At 40.9% G+C, this 23,164-nt stretch overlaps 1 protein-coding gene across 1 annotated transcript; it reads left to right on the top strand.

The window, feature by feature from the left end:
- On the top strand, positions 1 to 21,404 carry zgc:113054 (uncharacterized protein LOC541322 homolog). The gene is made up of 11 exons (XM_049587444.1): positions 1 to 245; positions 3,279 to 3,468; positions 3,563 to 3,654; positions 3,728 to 3,960; positions 6,309 to 6,545; positions 6,631 to 6,705; positions 6,858 to 7,074; positions 11,117 to 11,325; positions 13,144 to 13,216; positions 16,853 to 16,970; positions 18,417 to 21,404. Exons 1-11 carry the CDS (start codon positions 230 to 232, stop codon positions 18,610 to 18,612), a joined length of 1,656 nt encoding a protein of 551 aa, XP_049443401.1. The 5' UTR covers positions 1 to 229; the 3' UTR covers positions 18,613 to 21,404.
- The last annotated feature ends 1,760 nt before the right edge of the window (positions 21,405 to 23,164 follow it).

Here is a 23,164-nt window from a genome sequence, read left to right as displayed (position 1 = left end):
CCCTTGTGCGTTACGTGTGTTACGTAGGCGTGTTCCTGCCCTGCGGTTCTACCTGATTCTCCAAAAGACAAGAAAACGAATACGTGCCAGGTGCCGTTAGATAATGAAGGTTTTCGTCCGCAGGTCACGCTATCAGTCACTCCCCTCTCTCAACAATTTGCATTGACAGAGCACAGTCCCCTACCGTGTTGGCAGCCTCTCGCCCGCTGACAAGCAGTAAACGCTCACCATGCCGTCCGAAAAAGGTAAGATTATCTGCTTAATTGGTGCATTAAGGTGGGGTCAGCTATCATAAGGGCTTAATACGTATCATAACTTTAATAAAAAACTTCACCGGAGTTCAGTGAGAATCTGTAGCGCATTTATCAGACCAAGTGTAACGTTATGTTCCCACAGGCAGCTGCCTGCACAGAAGCATGTTGCCTTCGCGGACTGAGGAAAACGTTTTGATGCAGTACTGTTGTTTTACATTATTGTAGAATTACATATTACGTGTGTGTGTGTGTGTGTGTGTGTGTGTAATGTAAACAATAATCAAAATACGACAGGCAAAGCAACTTTGTACCCCAGCAGAGGATATTGACTTGCTATGAGTAGGTACAATTAAAGGAAACCTTCGGTATTTTTCAACCTTGTAGCTATCTCCCTGTGTAAATTGATCAAAGAGACTGGTGTGAACAACAGTGTTTAAAATTGGTCCAGTATTAGGGGAGCCAGCAACAGCTGCGAAACAGGCTGCAATGGAAGCATATGGGGCAATTGAACACAGTCACTGTATGCCCATTAAGTGGTTATTTTGTATTAGTGTCTGAAGTGTCTCTTTACCTTTTAATTGATCCTGTCTGTTTATTACCTCCTTAAGCAGGAGTCTCTTTCTAAAATATCACAAGCTATCATGAGATGTCACTTGTTGCAGAAAAACAACAATGGAAACATGAGTGAGATTTGGAGAGAGTATAATAACCGTAGTAGTTTATTGAAAAATTTATTTTAGTGTTGTCTGAAAGATTTTTAATATCATGAATGATTGTTTACCTGGTTTCGACAATGTGGCTCAGGCCTTTGAATTTCATTACCACCCATATTTATTTGTGACAGAGTATATGCATGGAGAGCGGACGAGGAGAGAGACAGAGAGAAAAAGGCAGCAGTTGTAGTTTTACTCTTTTACATATTCATTACATCTTGCTGATGCTTCTTGTTATTACACTATCCCCTTTGCTGTTGTAACACCACAAATGTCCCCGCTGTGGGACTAACAAATGATTACCTTATTAGAAAAGACTGTGTATAGGAGCTGGTACAATAACTAACATTAGCATCATCATTCATAGCCAGTAGGTATCTCCTTGATGTAAAGGAAGGGCAAATGTGGACATAAAATATAATAAAAATATATTAAAGGTTGTATAATACCAAAGCATAGACATATTTTTCTGTTTCATAGATAACTAGTCCATACCCATTGAGTGCACAGTTGCCCACGTATAGTTTCACATGGTGTGTGTTTGGGATACAGGTCATAGGGAATTGCAGATTAAATAGTCAACTGGACCCATTAAGAAGAGCAATGTATTCAGACAGAGTTTTTGTGAATTTGATAGTATGATTGCTTTATTGAAAGTACAGTAGAACCATTGCCAATAGTGGGATAGTTAGTGGGCTAAAACTGTACATTAGTAGTTGAGGTAGCACGTTGAAAGGCAGATAGTTAAAGTGTTTATATGTTCTATTGACTTAAAAGTGGGGTGCACTGATAGAATGACTGACTGATTGACTGACAGAATGACACACTGACAGTTTCCGTGATTATGTACAGCATACCGTACCATGACTTAGTCATAACAAATATTAGAAAAAAAGCCCCAAAACATTTGGCCACAGGGGGAGCCACAGCGATTGGTTGCATTTTAGCCATTTTTAAGCATTTTTCTGTTGTTATAGCGCCACCCAGTTGCCAATTAGAGTTAAATTTCTCCAGTCACCTTGAGGCGTCCTGTTCTACATATCGACTAAGTTTAGTAAAAATCGATATGGCGGTTAGGCCTAGATAAGAAATTAGCTCTCTAGCGCCCCCCATTTTGTTTGATCGGGTCAATAATGGAGGGGTCCCCTCAGATTATGTGTGGTCATATGCCTACAAAGTTGCGTGGTGATTGGTGAAACCCTTGAGATGTTATACACCTTTATGTGATGAGCCACGCCCTCTGCAATATTCATTGCCTTATAGAAGTTCAGTTTTAGTAAGTTTTCCAACTTTTGCCAAGAGGGAACTTTAGATATTGGTCCCTAGGTTATGTTCACCCAGTTTCATGCAGATCGGTCAAACTTCCTAGGAAGAGATCGATTTTAGGGTTTTTTCAAAAAATTCAAAATGGCGGAAAATTTATACAACCGGAAGTTATGGGTTCTTGATGCAAATTTGTCCTCACGAGGAGAGGCATCTTTGTGCAAAGTTTCATGTCTCTACGACATACAAGGTATGAGATATGCACATTCAAAGTTTGCAATTCAGTAGCTTACTATAGCGCCCCCCTTTGGCCAATTGATGTAATATTGCTTCATTCGCATCCTCCCATGACCCTCTACCACTGTGCCAAATTTCACATGGATTGACCGAGTCAGTGAGGAGAAAAACGTGGAACAGACACACAGGCACACCCACAGACACACAGTTTTCATCATTATAAGATGTCAGCTTGTTGATATCACTTTTTTTTATTATTATGAATGTCAGCTGATGAAAATGGGTTATCAGTCTGTATAGATTTGTTATAATCAGTGCTGAATCAGTTGATATTTTTCACCTCCTAATCATTTATTGATCAATTGTTTTTGCCATTATCCTTCTGTGCTTTCATGTATAACGTTATGCAATGGTACGGCCTTGAAGTTAACAACCATAGGGCTGACCATAGGGCTGACAAAATTACAGTTAATCTATTAATAACATTTAATCTATTAAATAGTCTATTAATTGACAGTCAATAAATGCAAAACATAACTTTGTCTCATGTGGAGATAAATGGATACATTTGGCTTTTGGACTGTTTGTCGGACCAAACAAGTAATTAGACGATGTCATGTTTGGGTTTGAGTGAACTAATCAGTATTGTTATAGAACGGTTCATCAAATAATTGTAAACATTGCCAACAGATCACTGGGTAATGAACATAATTTATAGGTACGGCCCTACATCATATTGACTGGAACAGGGAGGAGCATGACAAAGACTAGTTGATTACTAAACTTAAATTTTATTATGTTATTCCCCTAGTTCCCGACACCCCAGTAGAAGTCCTTGCGGATCTCCTAAGGAAAGCCAAGGAGATAGCTGCAGCAAGTAGCAATGTGCCAGAGGAGCTGACAAGTCATTTAGAGAAGGCTCTGGACATAGCCAGCGGCCTGGATGACTACCTGGAGAAAATGACCACACAGGAAAGTGAACCTCTGGCACAGCTATACAAGTATGTCTTGGCTTCCTGCACATATTCATCCATAACTCAAAATACTACTGTGTAAGGTCAATAGGTTAATGTTTTCACTCATGCTTAATTATAGAAAAACAATTTCCCATGACTGGGATCAAGTGCACAGAGAGGGCAAGACTATGTTCCGGCTTCCCAAGGAGTGCATCACTGGACATGTTGAAGGTTTGACATTTACATTTTTGTGCTCATTGTTTACCATATTGCGATAACTTGCTCATGGGCATGTTTTTGGCAGGCCAGACCCTGAAGATGCTGATCCACATGAGTAAAGTTAAGAGGGTCCTAGAGATTGGGATGTTCACAGGTTATGGTGCGTTGTCCATGGCTGAAGGGCTTCCTGAGGACGGCCGCTTAGTTGCCTGTGAGTTAGAGCCATACCTCAAAGAATTTGCCCAACCTTTTTTTGACAAGTCTCCACATGGCAAGAAGATTACTGTCAAGACTGGGCCTGCCATGGACACTCTAAAGGTCAGTATTTTTGACAGAAATATCAATGTATCCATACATTATTGATTCTGAATATTTTAAGAGTTTCAATAATCATTTCATAATGCATTATGGATGGTACCAGCTGCACTTTCTTGCTGTTTTTCATTGTTGATGTTTACTGCAGTCATTCTGCTATTGTCATTTTATAGCTTTGATATATTAAAGTAAGTAGTAAAAATGTTAACTTGTGTGCCCTCAATGTTTTTTTATGCCTCCGTGCTGACAATAGTCGTGGTCAGAGGCATGTCTGTTTTCTTGAACACAGCTTCTCAAGAACACCTTGACAGATTTTTTTTCAAATTTGGTATAAAGTCCATTTGGACTTAAAGATGAAATATTAGAATTCGATAGTCAAAGGTCAAGGTCACTGTGACCTCACAAAAAATGTTTTTGGCAATAACACAAGAATGTGTACCCTAATTATGACAAAATTCACATAAATGTCTAATGGGATAAATGTTGGAGTGGTGATACTTCAAGGTCAAAGGTCAATATCACTGTGACAGAATATTCTGCAAAATAATTTTTCTTGGAGGTCCTTGGCCAAACAATTTGAAGTATCAAACCCTTTATTTCCTTCATTCTGGTGATTTTTTTAATGCATTTGCATCTGCATCAATTTATGGTGTAAATGTCTTTAACTTTGTCAAAAGTTGCGGGATGGGGGTGGGGTAAATGCACATGTTCTAAATATTGAGGGGACTGCGTCTCCTGCATCCCCCCTCTCCAAAATCTATACCCATGCTGTCAGAGCAGATTTGAAAATTAAATATTGTGCAGTGTATTTATTTTGCACTTTTCCTTTTAAATGCTTTAACCCTTCTAACTCCACGGGTGCGCGGGCGCTCCCACGCGACAGCGTCAGTACTTTGCAGAATATCTCGGGAACCACACAACAAAACTTAATGGGGAAAATTGCTATCATAAGCATACTCTTTGGGCGATCTATGGTGAGCTCGGGGCAATTCTAGCCTTTTGAGAAGGTTTTCAATCCAGCCGTTAAGTGTGGCGTTTTTTCCGGGAACTTCGCACGTGAATTCCACCATGATAACTCCGTGATAAGTTCATTATTCATTACATTACCTCCATATTGAAGCTTGATGTAAACGATGATGACTTCCGGTCGGTCTCTCGACCAATGAGATGCTCCGATTTCTTCTTCTTTTGTTTTTATGACGGTGACATCCAATCCCAGCAGCCAAAGATCAGCGTGAGGTGAAATAGTTATCTTCCAGTATCGAAAACAAAGGAATAATAATCTCCCATGGCCAAAACAAAGATAAATAAACATTTACTAACAACTTTTGAACGTGGAAATGTACACAAGCTTTACACACAAGCTTTACGCACTATATGGCATGTGCTTAGACCGCATTTCCTGTGCATTTACTGCATTTACTGTGGTTTATGGTAGACAGAAGTTATTGTTATTTGTTTTATATAGAGCAAATTTCGCGGGTAATAATCTCGCGGGTCATAATTTTGCGGTGTTTGTGGTGGGAGAGGAGAGAGTCGGAGAGATAGGTTAGTGAGTTTGAGAGTAGTGAGTTTTATTGATAGAGAGAGTTAGGTGCAAAAAGGTGCTTCACTGTCACAGTCTCCCATGTAGAGGATAAGGGCAAGAAGGCCACGGCTGGGAGAAAAAAGTGCATCCTCTGCAGAAAGGACAGGCAGGTCCAACAGTCCACACCCTGGAAGTGTGAGATGTGTGATGTAGCCCTCTGTCTTGTTCCAGACAGAAACTGTTTCAAGGAGTGGCACAAGTGACTGAGGAAGTGAGGGAAAAAACGAGTGGAGAAAAAATGTAAAAATGTAAATATTTTTTGTTGTGTTTGTGTTAGAATGTTGGGATCTTTTTCTCCTGATAGCCAAGGCCTGAGAGAAACATATTTGAAAATGAAAAAGCTTGTACATTGTTGATCTGTGTCTTTTTTTAATTGAATTCTGTGACATTCAATTTCCGTTTTGCTTTTTCTTTTGTTTTTATACTCATATAACTATTGATCCATTCATGTGGCATCATTTTAGCATACATATTATTATTGCCCAGGTTGTCCTGAAAAAAAAGATGTTCATTACTTGACTGTGCATGAAAAGGTTAAGATTATACATGCATTAATAGACAGAGAGGCCAGGCGGACAAAAAATAGCAATAAATGGCTTGGTTTTTTAAGGGTTAAATCGTAGTTACTATGTGCTATGTTGGGTGCTTTGGATAATGAGAGCAGGCAAGGGTTAACACTGACTCTTCCTGTTTTTTTGTGTTAATAAGTTAACGGACTGTGGGGCGCGTGGCCAGGTTTCTAATAACTCTCTGTCCCTTCCAGGAGTTGGCAGCTGCAGGTGAGCAGTTTGACATGGTCTTCATTGATGCTGACAAGGAGAATTACATCAACTACTACAACTTTATTTTGGACAACAGCCTGCTGAGATTGCGAGGGGCCATATGTGTAGATAACTCGCTGTTCAAAGCAAAAGTTTACCTTAAAGACACCACAGATAGCAATGGACTGGCGCTTAGAAAATTCAACGAGTTTGTCCGTAATGATCCCCGAGTGGAGCAGGTAAGGTTCAAACCTTTACATGCTACTGTATGTGTTTGACAGGTATTCTGTTTTTTATTTAGGCACTATTTTTCTTGTTTTAAAGGTCATTGTTCCTCTCAGAGATGGCATCAGCATCATCTGCCGGGTACCTGCGACCTCTGAGTGCTCTAGGACACAGGTACTGTTTAGATAACCCCAGTGTTCAAACCTCAATGGACCAATGAGGGCGTGGGATAAAACAACTGTCATCCTACCTTCACTGGGAATTCTCTCTTTGTAATAGCACCATTCTCACTGATCATGTTTGCTTATCTTGTCACTTTGTATCAGAGTAAAATAACAGATGATGAAGTTTTCCGTGGGGTCAAGGGGCGCCCCATCCTTGATCGGATGCGTCTTGATGGAAAGGTGGCCTATGTGACGGGTGCTGGGCAGGGCATAGGCCGAGCATTTGCTCATGCTCTGGGTGAGGCTGGTGCGAATGTGGCCGTGGTGGACCTGGACCAAGACAAAGCAGAGGCAGTGGCTGGAGAGCTCTTCCTTAAAGGTAATGTAGACTTTAAGGCATTGCTCTGATTTTTTTTGAAGTGGGGTTGAGGTGCTTGTCTATGGTCAGTGTATTACCTTTACTACATGGCGGTCAGCACGCCCCCAGTTTGGAGAGCCGGCAGGAGTGCCAACTTAGAAGCTAAGCAACGGGCTGCTGTGGACTGAGGTTGGCAACAAAACGTATTTTAGCCACCAAAAAAAACCCTTCCTTAAAAAAAAAATCTATCAGTTTAAGTGTGCACTTTATTGCAAATATTTTCACCCCTTTACCTTGCTGTCAGACAGCCATTTCTTTTGGCACTAGATTTTCTCAACTGTAGAACCTCTGTGTTCCTACACATCTCTCTCTCCGTTTAGGCCAGCTCAGTTTCTCTCTACAAAAGTTCTTTCTTATACTCTAGTTCATTAAAGGTTTCCTCTTGTCTCCACAGTGAGTGGCATTTTGTCATTGCTACCATAATCACTCTTTTTTTTTTTTTTTTTTTTTTTTTTTTTTTAAATTTTCTTGTATTTATTGTCCTTTCCATAAACTGCTGAATGTCTGACCATGACAGCTGATCTGCAGTGTTTAACACTGAGTGGCATAGTTGCACTTATGTGTAGGGGTATGGAAGTTCAATGGTTAAGAGAATGTAGTGCCAGAGGAAAGGGCTATCTGACAGCAAGGTAAAGCGATGAAAATACTCTCAATTTAGCATCCACTTAGACTGTTATTGATTTTTTGAGGTAGGTAGGCCTTTTCAAAAGTGGCTAAAATATGTTTTGCTGCTGCCTCCTGTTTACAGCAGTATATTGCTTAGCTTTTGTGTCAGCCTCCTGCTGCTTTTCCAAACTGGGGGCATGCCGAATGCCATGTACTGACTGTAAGACACTGACTATGGACCTCATATGACCCTACTTCAAAAAATCAAAACTGTCCCTTTAAGCATCAGCTGCATATCTCTATCTTGTTCAGTAACTCACTTGACATATAACTTGCACTCTGTACAGGGTCAGGGACTGTGTTGTGCTGTATAAATGTTTGTGTCCTTTTATATAACGTCATTCATGCTGCACCTTGATCTCAGGGAAACACTCACTCTCACTCTGCCTTGCACAGAGATGTACAGTAGAATGACAACAAACTTGATTTGATTTGATAAGCAAAATGGCAGGTTTACAACAAACAGAGATGCTGTATTTGATGATAGTTGTCACATTCTGTGCAGTTCATAGGTCACATAGAGCCCAATTTGATCTCAAGTGGGCCAGACCAGTAAAACCATTGCATAATAACCAACAAATAACAACCCCTTCAAAACAGTTCCCTTTTTTCTGTGCAGAGAAGTACATTCTGAAAATGTTCACCCATTTACAAAACAAATGATGAACAGCCTGCAATATCCTCAGAAAAATATGTGCAATTTTTCTGAGGAATGAGGACCATTTACTTAGGGTTGGGTACCATTCATAATTGAACCGATATGGTACCGGTACCAGTATCTAGAATTCGGTACCGGTACCAAACGGTACCTTATTTCGGTACTTTTTAACCCTATGGGCCCTAGGCCTTTTTGGGGTATTTTTACTGCCTTTACTTTTACGCTTTAAAGGCTACATACACATGCTATATCTTGTTTTTTTCAGGACAATCTGGGCTAACCAGAGTTGCCATCATTTCATGTTCTTCTATGTGCCTGTATTTTATATTAATTTTTATATCAATGAAAAAACAAATCTGTGTGACTAAATTCTTACATTTTTACATGTATCTCAGTATAGAAAGTTGGAAAAAGACATATTCTACCATATGTGAAGAGGGGAGACTCTCTGGAATCTGGCAATATAAGAACCATGATGCTGGGACATTCTGTCACTTCACAGCTGTCCAAAACATGTGGTTTGTGCCAGGCGGACATGATTGCCAGCATTTTTTCATTATTACAAGAAATTCCATTGACTCATTCACAAGTCAAAAATGTGTTTTATCTGAAAGAAACATGCAATATTTACATCTAAGATAATAGAAAAATAGTCAACCAAGTGCAATGATGTCCTCCAAGATAATATTTGTTTTTCAGTTTCAGTTATATATTGGAGGGGCATTTTGGGCATTGGTGGGGGGGCACGTGTCTCCCTCAATATATATGGTGACTACGGCCCTGTCATGCATGCATAATTAGGCTACAGTTGTCTGGGTGTGCAAAGGTGAAGTACGCTTGTCTTGTCATACAAAGTTTGATGGAGTGTCAACTGGACAATATGGAGATATTTGCATCTTGAAAGCCGGACTACAAATGTGGATAGACAGGGAGAAACACACGCAAGCCTAAGACGTGGTAAGATACAATATTCCTCACTATATGAAGTGACTGATAACAAGATCTGTATAATGGATTGTAAAGAAATTCGTCAAGTTTTTATTTTGTAGACAATTGATCTGTATTTAGAGAGTGATGGGATGACAGCAAAATGATGTGTGTGGTCCTGCACTTTCATGTGATATGCGTGGCATTTCTGTGCAAGCCTGCGTTCACGAGTAATCCATCCAACAGTAATGTGAGTGCAAAGCTGCATGAAAGCTCGGTTATACATCATTTTATTGTAATTTTTTGCTGTGAAAACATTGGATCGCTATGACGCACGGTGGCAGAGAAAATCCACAGAGAAGAACGGGTGTGAATTTGGACACACTATGCGTCATTCGGGCCCATAGTCTAAACTTCTCAGTTTCAACAATTTATTGAGAACATTTAGGAACAGTGCTGCACGTTAACTTTTGTCTGCACATTGTTTTTGTTGCCATTGTTGCTGAGTCTGAGGTGTGATTCATGAGCTCTCGCTCCGCCTCCACCTGAGGTACCGAAATTTGGCACCATTTCATTTCAAGTGAATCGGTACTCTGTAGTACCGACATGAATCGGTACCAAGTACAAAAAGTACCGAGTTTCGGTACCCAACCCTACCATTTACAAATCAAATGTTTGGCAGTGCCTTAGCAAAAGGGGTTCCACCCATGTCATTTTAAGATAGAAATCTGATACAGATTATTTTGTACTAAAGGTTCTGGTAAACAATATTTTGCACAATGTTCAGTTTCTTTAAATGACTATAGTAAGTATTTACTGTTTTTCAGAGAGCTGTATTCTGGATGGTTTAGTATTTATTTTTTCTCCTTTACTGTAAAGAAAAATACGTAACTTCTGAACATTAGCTTCCTTTTAAATGTAATATAATGTAAATATCCAAGTTCATACCGACAGTTAATGTCTTAAGTGTTTTATAAGTATCCTGTGCAATAATTCCCCTGTAGTGCAAATGTATTTATTTACCTTATACCCTTTAAGATAAGGTGATTTTCACAAATTTCACAAAAAAAGTGAATTAGATTTTCCTTTTTCTTTTGTGACAAACTGATTTGCTCTCTGCCTGTAATTAAATAGTTTGATTATTAGCTTAGATTTGGTTGTATGAATTGCAGAAACTAGAAAAGTGTCATATCTGAAGACACCTGAGTCAAAATGAGACAACTGTGAAAAGAGTCATTATGTAGATGTTAAACTGGTGAGGTGGTCCATCTGCGATGACAGACTCATCAAATGTCACATGGATGAATGTCCCTCTCGGCACTTAAGCATAATTTTGGTAGAACACCGTTAACCACTACATGAAAACCCCCAAACTGGGCTTGTGCAACTCAGAGTTTTTCCAAACATCAGAAATTGTAAGTGTGGTCAGGTTATGGTTTTTGGCCAGCAGATGGCAGCATACTAAAGCACAAGATATACTGTGTCAGGTTACACATGTCCCCATGAACCTGAGGATATGTGATACTTCTCTCAGTTTTCTTCCTCAAGACTGAAATGTCCTTCACTAAAAAAGCAGCAACAAAAAAAAGTTAAATAGTATTTTTCACCACTTTTTTTTCAAACCTTGATCCATAATAGGATTTTTAAAATAAACTTCTAAAATGTCCAAGGACAGAGGTTGCTCATAATGTGCGTCATGTTACAATATGTACAAGCAAACAGACATCCATGTTTTTTTCTGTTTTGAAACAGGCATCAATGCTTTTCCGATCACAGCTGACATTGGCAAATCAGATGATGTCCAGAGGATGATTGACAGCATTGTCTCCAAATGGGGGGCGATCCATATTGCCTGTAACAACGCTGGTATTAACATGAACTCAGCCAGTGAAGACACCAGTCTAGAGGAGTGGGACCAAACCTTTAACATCAACCTGAGGGGGACGTTCATGTGCTGTCAGGTGTGTATCACCTGCTCTAAGAGACTGTGGCTGCCAATTTATTTGCTCCACTGTATCACACAGTGTGATTAAAATTTTCAGACGAGCCAAAAAAAAAAAATGTATTAAAAGTAAATATATGTAATTTGAGTTCAATTTTGATTTATGTTGATGGTTTAACTCCAAAATAAATAGTGTCATTAGATTTTCACTCAAGTCACATACTGCTGTGAAATTAGATGTAAAGACAAGTTGTGCTCCAAACAGTATATAAACACTTCAATGTTCCTTTGACAAACACTGGATCTAAGGGTTTTGGAAATATCAGACAGAGAAGAAAAAATATAATACATGTATAGATTAAAAAAAAGGTCTGCACCAGTGCTCGATGTTGCAATTCCCCAAACAATATGAATAGTTCAAATTGTGCATGGATTACTTGAATATGAAAGTATCATTTGCTATTGTGCAGACTAAACTTCCACAACAACCAACATATGAAGGCATATGGTAGTAAAGCTTTGGAAGCAGTTACTTCACCTAATACTTCATTTTGTCAAAAAAACCCAAATTTGAAAATGTGTTTGTTTTTTTTTACCAGACAGCACTGTACAGCAGGTACAAATGGTGGAAGAAGTATTCAGATCTTTGACTTATGTAAAAGTAGCAATGCAACAGTATAGAAACAGTGTAGATATTTTGAGATATTTTGTTACAGATAAAAGTCCTGCATTCAATAAAGATACAAAAATAGAAACACTGAAATATATGAAAAAAAGAAAAAGTAAAAGTATTCATTATGCAGAATGGCCCATTTCAGGATATTATATAAGCTTTTGTATTATTGAGTTAATTATTGATGAATTAATGTGAACATCACTCTAATTTTGCAGCTGGTAAAAGTGAGGCTGCTGGGTAGCTTGTGAATTTCACCAAGGACTCAATAAAGTTTTATCTTTATTCATAAAATACATCATAATTTATTTGTTGATTATATTTGTAATAATAATTTGAATCTGCACAGTAACAAATTTTGTAAAATAAATGCAGTGAAGTAAAAAGTACAATATTGGCTTCCAAAATGAAGTGTAGTGGAAACATAAAGTAGCAAAAAGTTGAAATACTGGTAAAGTACAAGCACCTCAAAATTTTACTTAAGTACGATACTTGAGTAAATGTTTTAGTTAAATTCCACTAGTATAAATAAATATAAAAGAGGCAAAGCCACAGAGCTGTAACAGTAAAATCTGTGACCTGTGTTTTCATACTTGGGAAATAATCTTGAGTTATGTTTGCGATATTGAAATAAAAAATGGAAAAGTTTACCAGTTATAAATAGTTTTGTAAGTCCGCCATCAATTTGTTAGACAATCTATGTCGAAAGAACCAAGTTGATTTTTGATAATTTATTTCTTTAATAGTTTATATCTATTAAAACCAGTTGTAGTGTGACCTAATTACTGGTCCAAGCAGCCTAAATTACTCTGTAGTTACTAAAATTAGTTCTAGATTATCAAGTCTCTGCCAGACAGACATCTGAATCTATCTATCTATCTATCTGTCTATCTATCTATCTATCTATCTATCTATCTATCTGTCTGTCTGTCTGTCTGTCTGTCTGTACATATTTTTTATATGTTTATATTTTCTTTTCATTTTTTTTTTATTTGTGCGGTTATATATGCCCTACCACCCAAATGTTGTTTAACCACTATCTATCTCTGTCTGTGAGGATAAACTCCATGTTTTTGTGTTGATCCGTGCTCAGGCTTTTTGGTAGCATATCAGTGCCATAATAAGGTGTTTAATGTGCCTCTTTCCCCTGAATCCTTGCCTTAGGCAGCAGGTCGAGTGATGTTGAAGCAAGGATACGGCAAGATTATCAACACAGCCTCCATGGCCAGTCTAATAGGTGAGTGATGATTCTATTCCCCCACCTTCTCTCTGGAGCCCCTCCATGTCTGCTTTTAATCTCTCCATTTGGCGTGGAGAGTTGGGTCGAGAGGAGGAGGAGGAGGGTGGAGGAAGGGAGAGTTAAGTACATTTGTGCTGTACAGCTATGTGCGGGAGTACACATCACGTTAAATAGTTTTTATCATCAGACAGAAAGTCGTCAGACCGTTACGGTGGTTGAAATAAAAAAAAAAGAGCTGCAGTTTTCCTGTTTATGAGAAACTTATCCTTTTGAAACAGGATTAGCCAGCTTTTCTTCTTTGCAACTTTCACCCCAGTTCTATAGAGATGCATCCACCCCTGCATACAGTAAGCACAGCAGGAAAAGTGTTGTGATTGCGTCTCGCCGAAGCGGTTTTGCATCATAATAAACATCCCCTCTCTGCGGAGCTGTCTGGAGGATGTGGAAGGCAACCTGAGGTCCAACTTGGGAAGGGAGGGTTCCTGTGCAACGGCAAAACCCCAGCCTGTGCCAGCAGCCTTGTTTGAACAGCGGAAGACACTTTCAGAGTTTAGCAAGAGCCTAGTAAAAGCCTTGTATAATGTTCCTCCTCCAACAGGTTCCTCCAGAGGAACAGCAACACTTCATCAGCAGTATAGTCAAATCGCCAGTAAACCGCTGTGCCATATGGGCCCCAGTCCCGACTGCAGGGGCAATCTGTAAAACAGGAGCATGCTGGTAAATAGAGGCCGGCATAAAAAAAATGATCAATTACTCACATTACGTACAGTCCTTCAGGAATTTACTTTATTGGTCTGGACATCTGTTATAATATTGTCATAATGTGTAATCAGATGGGACCTGTTCTAGCCAAGTGGAAGCCCAAAAAGCAGCCGTAAATGCCCAATTAAAATGCACAATGACAGCTTTTTGTCCATCTGCTGAATGGAATGTGTGTGTGCCCACTGACACCCCCTCCACACACACACACACACACACACACACACACACACACACACACAGTCCCGACCATCAACCACCATTTTTTTCTGAATAATGGCCAGCAGCTCAAAGACACCCAGACAGGAAATATCCAAGTTGATATGATCACAGAGTTTTTTTGGCTGCATGATGACCTTAACTGAAGGATTTGCGACTCTCACACTCGTACCTGCAGATCTCAGCTGCATAGTAATGTACATAACAACAGCCGCACCATTCTGGGAAAAGGAGTGCATCATTTGAACTCGGAAGAATTCAAGGTGTGCCTGATAAAGAGCATGTTTTCTCCCACTTGAAATGGGCAATAAGTAGCAGGGTGAATGTTAAAGAGGGCTTTGGAGAATGCTCTCCTTCTACCTCCTTTTCCCTTCTCTGGGGATTACTGCTCTTTAAGACGGCGAAAAACATCAATGCAGGTTTATTTAAAGGATGAAGGCATTTTCTGAATGGTATTTTGGGGCCGTATCATCAGGTCTTGAGCGAGGATTAGTGCTGTTAGGCATTTTGAGCTGTGTTTCCTGTCCTGATAAGTCGGATTTCACCTTCAATCTGCGTGTAAGCCCTGGGCTCTGCTCCTCCTCGCCTGCTCCTCTGAGGTCCTAGCCTACCCTTATCCAGCCCAACCCAACCTCACCATCATCTGCTATCTCGCCACACTCTGCACAATCCCACTCTGCACTCTCAGCTGCCGTTGTCCCACCCTTTACATCTTATTTCTTTAGCAACTTTTACCTCTACCACGCACATTTTTCTCCTTTTATCCGAGAAGTGTACGCGGGATGCTGCAGCCTTTTTCTCCCCAGGACCGGTCCCTGCCTCTCTGCAGCTGGCTGGTATTTATCATCCCCGGTCTCACACTGAAGCCATTTGGCAGTCAGATCGGCGGGTGATGAGGTTAACTACTAAAGTTGTATGTAACTTGGAGCCTTCCTTGTGATGATTAATCAACCAGCAGAAAATGAGCCCCTGTCCCGTTATCCCATGCAGTGTGCAGCATCTGTGATGGTCAAGGCAAACAAATGGCTCCCTGTCTTTGTTGCTGAGGACAGAGCATAACTGGACATTATAAGCAATTAATTTTACATGGCTTCATCCTCAGAGTCCTCAGCAGCTAATGGAAGAGCTTTTATGTAGTATCCACAAGAAACTGCAGGAGCTGCAATATAAAATGTATATGTTGTCAGCTTTTGTGAGAGAGGAACAATTGCTCTTTTTTCCCTCAGTTAAAGAAATGACTCCTAAAAATAAAAGATCTTTTTAATGACCACCTGAGAACTGTGAAAGTGCATACCTTTATTAATGTAGTAAATCTTATCTTTATAAAATGCTGCACTGTGTCTGTTTAGGGCAGCGATACTTAACACATGGCCCGGGGCCCGAATGGTGCTATGTGGCCCACCAACCATTTTTTAATTCACAGTAAAAACATAAATTAATTTACACCTGATTCTGAATGTAAATAAAGGGCCAATGTGCATTCAGAAGGCATGAAAATACAGCTTGTTTCAATGGGTAAGACAAAGGGCTCCTAAGCACAGATATGCAAGGGGGCCCCACCATCGCCTACACAGGAGCAAGACACACAGACTTTGAGGTGGTTTCCATCTCTTTGTAGTTGTTATGCATCTTTATGTGGTTTTGTGTCTGTTTGTGGTCATTTTTTGTCCCCTTGTGGTTGTTTTTAGCCTGAGTGTCAGACTGAAGCTCCCAGAACCTTCAGTCTGACATGGCTTCCATTGAAGGCGATTTACAAGGGGGAGGGAATTTGATTTTTCCCTAACCAATCAGTAGAGATCAAAGACTCACCCAGAATCTGACGTCATTAGTATCCATGCCTCGGGGGTGCCGAATACAAGCGAGCATTGCCCGTTTAAAATGTCTCTGTCGTCGCGCACGCCCAGCTGCATTGCCGTTAAATCCAGTTTAGCAGCTTCCTTAATTTGGTCCTCCATTAACGCGAGTAGTGGCGGAATACCTCGATAGCATCGTTAATGTGGTCTGTAGGATCTGTAGCGGTCGCCATTGTTGCTGTCCTCACCAGTTACCCACCGGCGCACAGCTTGAGCGTGGCGCTGATTGGCTAATCGCTAGACCCCCAGCGTTCATTGGTCCGTCCATCGTTTGGACGAGATAAATCGCAAATTCATTGAAGTATGGGAGACCAGAGATGCGAGCCTACTCAGTTGAGTGGGCGGGTTCTATGGTCTGGAACCAGGCTAGGTTGTTTTATGTCTTTTTGTAGTCCTTTGGGTCTGATGTAATTTTGTATCTTATTGAGTTCACCTTGGGCCCCGGGGCCTGTACCTGGTAGGCCCATTCAGTAATCCATCCAAGCTTGTTTATCAAAAAGATTGCTGGAGTGGATCCTCCGGCCACCCGTACAGAGGTCAGGGCTTAGCCCCAAATGTCTTCAAATTCTAGAAACACCCCTGTTTGCTGACACTGGATTTGCTTCTTGGCAAGATGAGTGAGGACAGCAAACACTGAAAGGTTAAAAACAGGCAGTTCATTACCTGATTAATATTATTAATGTTTGTTTATTAACTGACCCTTGGCCTCCTCTTATTTTGCAAAAGTGGCACATGGGCAAAGCAAGTTGAGTGTGCCTGGTTTAGAGGTAACTGAGTTTTCTTCCCATGCTCTACCCTGCAGTACCCCATCCCCAGAAGCAGCTCTCCTACAACACATCCAAGGCTGGAGTGGTCAAACTGACTCAGACTCTGGGCACAGAATGGATTGACAGAGGAGTGCGTGTCAACTGCATCTCACCGTAAGTGCTGTCTATTCTTGGCCGCCTTCTCTCACAATTTTGTGCCAAAACACACTGGTCCACCTTTTAGTGTTGTGAGGGATCGAGCTGCAAGGGGAAGTGGTGATTAGTGTGTTTGCTTTCATATGAAGAGCCCCATTTGAGAATGATGCACTAATTTAAGTCCTCAAACAATACATCAGTGCTTAATTAGATGACGTCTTGAGGGATGAATCAACCAAACACTTCCTCTAATTGTTCTATTCAATTAGGGAATCAAATTTGCAACCTCACTCCAAGTGTCGGCGCAACAAAAGCGCCTTGTTTGTATCTATTTGTCTGTGAAGCTGAGCAGGGGGAAGAAAAGAGGAGAACACAGTGAGGGCTGTATGTGTGTGTGTGTGTGTGTGTGTGTGTGTGTGTGTATGTGTTAAGTGGAGCATCCCTTAGCCCCAGCCATCCCTGAGCAAATCCGTCCGGTGGCACCGGGCGAGCCAGGCCCAGTCACAGCCCCAGAACAAAGCCCTCACACACACGCGCCGCGCTCAGCTTTATTTATCGGCAGCTTGTTTGCTAATTTTAATTTGCAAAGAAGCAATTCTCTCTCTCCCCCTCGCTAACTGGGTGTCTCAATGGGCCGCTGATTTCTTTGAAGTGACAGTCGGTAAATATGCATAAAAAAGGGACACAATTAGCGCTCACGAGGTTGACTGGAGCCTGATTCCATTGGCAACTTTAGCCGCAGCGGTGATAAGCTGCATTATCTAGAAAATTGGCTGAGGGAAAACAGTACCTCTGATTGCCAGCAAAGGTTCCAGATAACAGGGCAGCTGAAGAGAAATATAATTGAGGTGGAATATGTTAACCAAGGTGTCACACGCTCCTTGGAAGTGCTAATTTAGCCAAATGTTGGAATTCCATATCAAGGCGCCAGGATACATCGAACAATGATTCGGGCCTCACAGCTTTTAGTCACTGTCACGTCAATTGTGTAGAAAGTCAGAAGTCGTCTCATATTAGGCACAGGCGGGCGTGTTGACATATTTATTCAGATGTAAGCACTGTGATACTTTTATTGTAGAAAGTGGAGAAAACTGCATTTGTTGTGAGCTATTAGATGCCAGCGCAGTCACAAATCCAAAAGCAGCACACCTGTTTTCTCATAAATCCCACCTAAATATGGACATCAGAGTAGGAATATGATGGAGTTGCATATACTTAACCAAAGGCTTTGAGCAAATTAAGCCAGACGTCCCCTCACACCCGTAGGCTCTTCCTGAGATGTGCCAGCAGTCCCGCAGTAAACATCATCAGAGATGCCATGCCATGCCCTTTCTTCAAAGGATAATTGGGTTTATTTTTGTCACCAAAGTGGTGACTCTGAAACAACGCTGTCACTCCTGGCTCTGAGCTGTGATGCCTTCTGATTTCATTGTGGGTTTTTTTCCCCCCTCTCTCTCTTTTCAGGGGGATTGTTGACACCCCTCTCATCCACTCAGAGAGTCTGAGGCCTCTGGTGCAGCGCTGGCTGTCAGATATCCCTGCTGGTAGACTGGCTCAAGTGACAGACCTGCAAGCTGCAGTGGTCTACTTGGCATCTGACGCCTCCGACTACATGACAGGGCATAACTTAGTCATAGAGGGTGGGCAAAGTCTGTGGTAGAGAGGGTAGATGAAGAGATGAAAACTTTTTTTTTCTCCTTTTCACTCTCCTGGGATGAGTCTCTGAAATAGGTGGCATTCACATGATCTCATTTTGACACACTCTCAGCAGTATTAGTTAAACTCTGACTGGATCTTTAACTTTTGGTGAGTTAACATCTGTTTCATGGTGTAACGAGTTAACTGGTAGCTTTTAGTCTTCTGCATGTCCTGTACAGGTTCTGTTTGCTGTAACGTGTTCATGACTGTGGCACACTGAACTTCTTAGTGGATGAAAAACACTGTATCATGTTAAATACACAGCTATCAGTCTTCTTGTCACACAATGCACTAACATGAAATCTCTGTGAAGTCCAAAAAAAAAGAGAAAAATGTTACTGAGCCTTTAAATATGTCACAAGTTCTGTCCTATAATGTTTTGACATTATACATTAAATGCTGTGAAAACCGCAACCATTGTGATAGATGAGACTGTTACATCTTAAATACATACCACAGATAGAAATCAATCTTTTCAGAATCAGAATCTAAAATACATGTTTCCTTTTACCTGTAGTGTTCTTTATTGATCTAGATTGTTTTGGTGTGAGTTGCAAAGTGTTGGAGATAGCAGCTGTAGAGATGTCTGCCTTCTCTCCAATGTAATGGAAGTAGATGGCACTCATCATGTAGTGCTCAAGTCATCAAAAAAATACAGTCAAAAAAACTCAAACAGCAATGTCTCTTTCCAGAAATCATGACCGGGTTCGTCAAGATAATCCACAGACCTTGTTGTGAGCAGTTTCATGTAGGAACTATTTTCTTTCTACTAAACTACACCCACCAACAGTGTCCCTGTGCATAAGGACACGTGCATTTACTCTACTGCTAACTCACCTAGCACCACTGAGCTAGCTAATGTTACACCTCAGAAGAGATGGATGCCATTAATGTTTACATCTTGTACTGTCATGAGCAGGAGCCTCTTGTGGTGATACAGTTGGCGGATGTAGTTTGGTAGAAAGAAAATAGTTACTATATGCAACTGCTCACAACAAGTTCTGTGGATTATTCGGAATAATCGGGTCATAATTTCTGGAAAGAGACATTGCTGTTGAGTTTTTTCAAATGTATTTTTTGACATTTTTAGCACCACAAGCCGAGTGACATCTAGTTCCACTATAGTGGAGAGAAGTCAGACATCTCTATGGCCAATAACACTCCTCGCACCTCACACCAAAACAATCTAGAGTGACAAATAGCACCACAGGTAAGAGGACAAATATGTCACACATTGAAATCTTGTTGTTTATTAGTTTAAATGTTCTTATAAAATGTACAGAAAGTATCAGAATGACTGCTTCAGTGATGACGACCAGATCACATTCACCAGAGTAGGATGCCAGTAAGTTGTTTTGTGCACCTTGACTTACCACTCCCTGTGGCCCAAGACTCTTGTGTACCATATGCAGGATAACGGCATCCCAGACTGCCTCTCTCCAGCTCTTTCTTGCCAAATGGTCCCCACAAGTGGTGCTTGTGAACGCCATCTTAATTGCTCTATTAACTGTTTGTGCGCTGAAAAACAATACTTAAAGGAGAGGTTAGCCGAGGACGTGACCCCAGTCGCTGCAATTATACGGAAAGTAGTGGCCAATTAGCGCTCTCTGCAATGTGACACTGTTTGGTGTTTATGTGAGCAACTTCAACTTCTCACTGTTAGTGACCGTTCTCTGATTTACATAATTGAGGGATTGGTCATTAATGGGAATGGCGTGTGAGAGGATCCCATTAAGATATGGAGTGAGATCTGATCATCTCCTCTGCTCTGTGCTATTTATCTCCAGCTGCATTGGCACATTAGAAATTATTGGGATTCTTATCCTCATACTTAATAGCGAAATATCGAAGTTTGCACACACAGTGTGCGCATGCAAGGTCTTGCAGGATGTGTTCACATGGAGGCAAATTGTTTTATGTAGGCCATGTCCCTGTCTTGCCACTGAGGGGCAGTATAAAGACAGGCAGCTACAGCACTGACACAAGGACAGTGTTACAACAAGAGGTTATCACATCATTTGCTATCATCTAAAGGTAATAACAGTGAACTCTGTTTTAGGTGTTTGAGATAAAACAAGACCACCTCTTCAATTCTAGTATGCAAACAGCTCAGCATGAGAGACAATCAAAGAAATGCTGAACAAATACTCATATTTTCAATTAAATGTGGTTTGATAATAGACTGTTACATTTCAAATGCATTAAATATGTAATTCTATCCATCATCTTGGAGATTGGAGTAGCCTTTAAAGTCGACAGACAATGAAGAGCAAATATGAATCTGTAACATGAGCTGATAAATTCCAAAATCCATTTGCATCTACAGACCAAATCTTTTCTTAAGACAAACAGGATTCCAGTTAACAACCTTAGTGTTTCTCTCTTCCATTTGTACTTTACTATCCAAGTTAAATAAAGGAGAAGTTGGTACATTCTGTGGTTACTTTTGACAATTACTACAAATGATTGGGATTGTTGCATCCCAAAGTGTACCAGAAGGGATGCAAAAAGTTGAAACACACAGATGAGACTAAACCTGCTTTTACCCACAGTCCTTCTGTTTGCAGCAGTTCACAATCATCATTCAGTGCAGTGTCTAAACTGTTGTTTTGCCATCACGTTCTGCACCATAATAAACTCTTTCACAGCCCTCTTGGAGGTCTTGTTTTCCTTTACAATTGCAGCTAAAAGAACCAAATCTATAATTTGATCTGCAAAATGTGATATCCCCCTCGAATGCCATACAGTGGCCTGCTTCATGAAGTGTAAGTGATCTTGAATCCATTATTTATGACCTCCTTTTGCTACCATTACACTGACGAGTGGGACCCTGTTGTACGTAGCGCTGTTGTGCTAAACAGTTCTCCAGCAGAAAAAGCCACTCGCTCCCTCACACTTGAAATCAACTTTGATTAATGCTTGGCTCTGTCACGGCATGCAACATTTTACAGCGGCAGGCATTCAGAGGGAGACCTGGGTCGATGGCGAACAACACGGTGAGGCAATATGTGTTGCTGAGCAGGCTGTGTCCTGATGACAAGAGGACCCAAGGGTTTATGGATGACATATTAACATTTGACAATATCAATACACTTTTATTGATGGATTATGGCGTCCTGTTACATACCCACTCAGTGAGGTGTTTGAAGATGAAATGTTACCCCTTATAAATTGAGTTGAGCCCCCACATGCTATCATCAGAGGTAGGACTGGGCAACAGCAAGAGGAAATATCCACATTTATCTTCAACTAAAGGCTGGTGGTGCTGTGTGAACTTCTAACTGAATGACTCAAGGCGATTTAATTTGGTGATTACTTGACGGAAAATCTGATCAGCATTTGCTTCAAAACAAATGGAAAAACTTTGCTGTGTCATGCATTACCTTAAAAGCTTGTTCATGTTAAGAAAATGTCTTCAATTTATTAAAATGAACAAAGGGAGCAGCTGGAAATAAATGCAGCCACTGTATTTAGCAGCTGCTAAGACTTTTTAGACTTACATAAATCTGTAAATTGAAAGTTCTGTATGCAATATTCAGAGCAGTAAAACAGCAGCAAACCACTATTTGTTAAAGAAAGACACAGCGGAGTAGTGGCGTCCTGACCGGAGAATGAAGTCATGCACTCTTTGTGTGTGTTGTAATCGGAGCTTCTCTGTGGTTTGTTGTTTTAAGCAATTGCAGTCACGTGTGCATGTTAGCGCATGTGTGTATCCCACTGGCTAGCTCATTGCCACACTTTGCACTTCGCTCATACAGCAGTTACCGCTGATATCAGGACGGCCTTGTCCTGGAAGGATAGTGCCCACCCTCTGGTTCCCCATGGTTAACACCATTAGCACTGTTTCAGCACTGTAATCAGTGTTGATGTACTTTGACCTGTTAGCCACCAGCTCCACGTTGGGAACTGTGTGCAGAAAACCTATACAGTCTAAGTTTTGCAAAGAGCCCTTTTAAAGGAATAGTTTTGGGATATACATGTCTGCTCTTTCGCTGTCATGCAAAGAGATGAAATGATTGATAAAACTCTCACGTTTGTACAGTAGCATGTGAAACTAGCTGCCGGTGGTAGGTTAGCATAAAACAACAGCTTGCCATTTTTGCTTTTTTTTGTGTATGGATAAAATAGAGATATAACATAATAATAGAGTGCTGCAGGGATTATTCATTCATTCATCTTCTAACCGCTTCATCCTCTTGAGGGTCGCAGGGGGGCTGGAGCCTATCCCAGCTACATCGGGCGAGAGGCAGGGTACACCCTGGACAGGTCGCCAGACTATCGCAGGGCTGACACATAGAGACAAACAACCATTCACGCTCACATTCACACCTACGGACAATTTAGAGTTATCAATTAACCTAGTCCCCAATCTGCATGTCTTTGGACTGTGGGAGGAAGCCGGAGTGCCCGGAGAGAACCCACGCTGACATGGGGAGAACATGCAAATTCCGCACAGAAGGGCTCCCACGCCCGGGATCGAACCGGCAACCCTCTTGCTGTGAGGTGAGAGTGCT

The sequence above is a fragment of the Epinephelus fuscoguttatus genome, linkage group LG1 (genome assembly GCF_011397635.1).
Source record: "Epinephelus fuscoguttatus linkage group LG1, E.fuscoguttatus.final_Chr_v1".
In the NCBI taxonomy this organism is placed as follows: domain Eukaryota; kingdom Metazoa; phylum Chordata; class Actinopteri; order Perciformes; family Serranidae; genus Epinephelus; species Epinephelus fuscoguttatus.
This window is presented reverse-complemented; position numbering and strand designations above follow the sequence as displayed.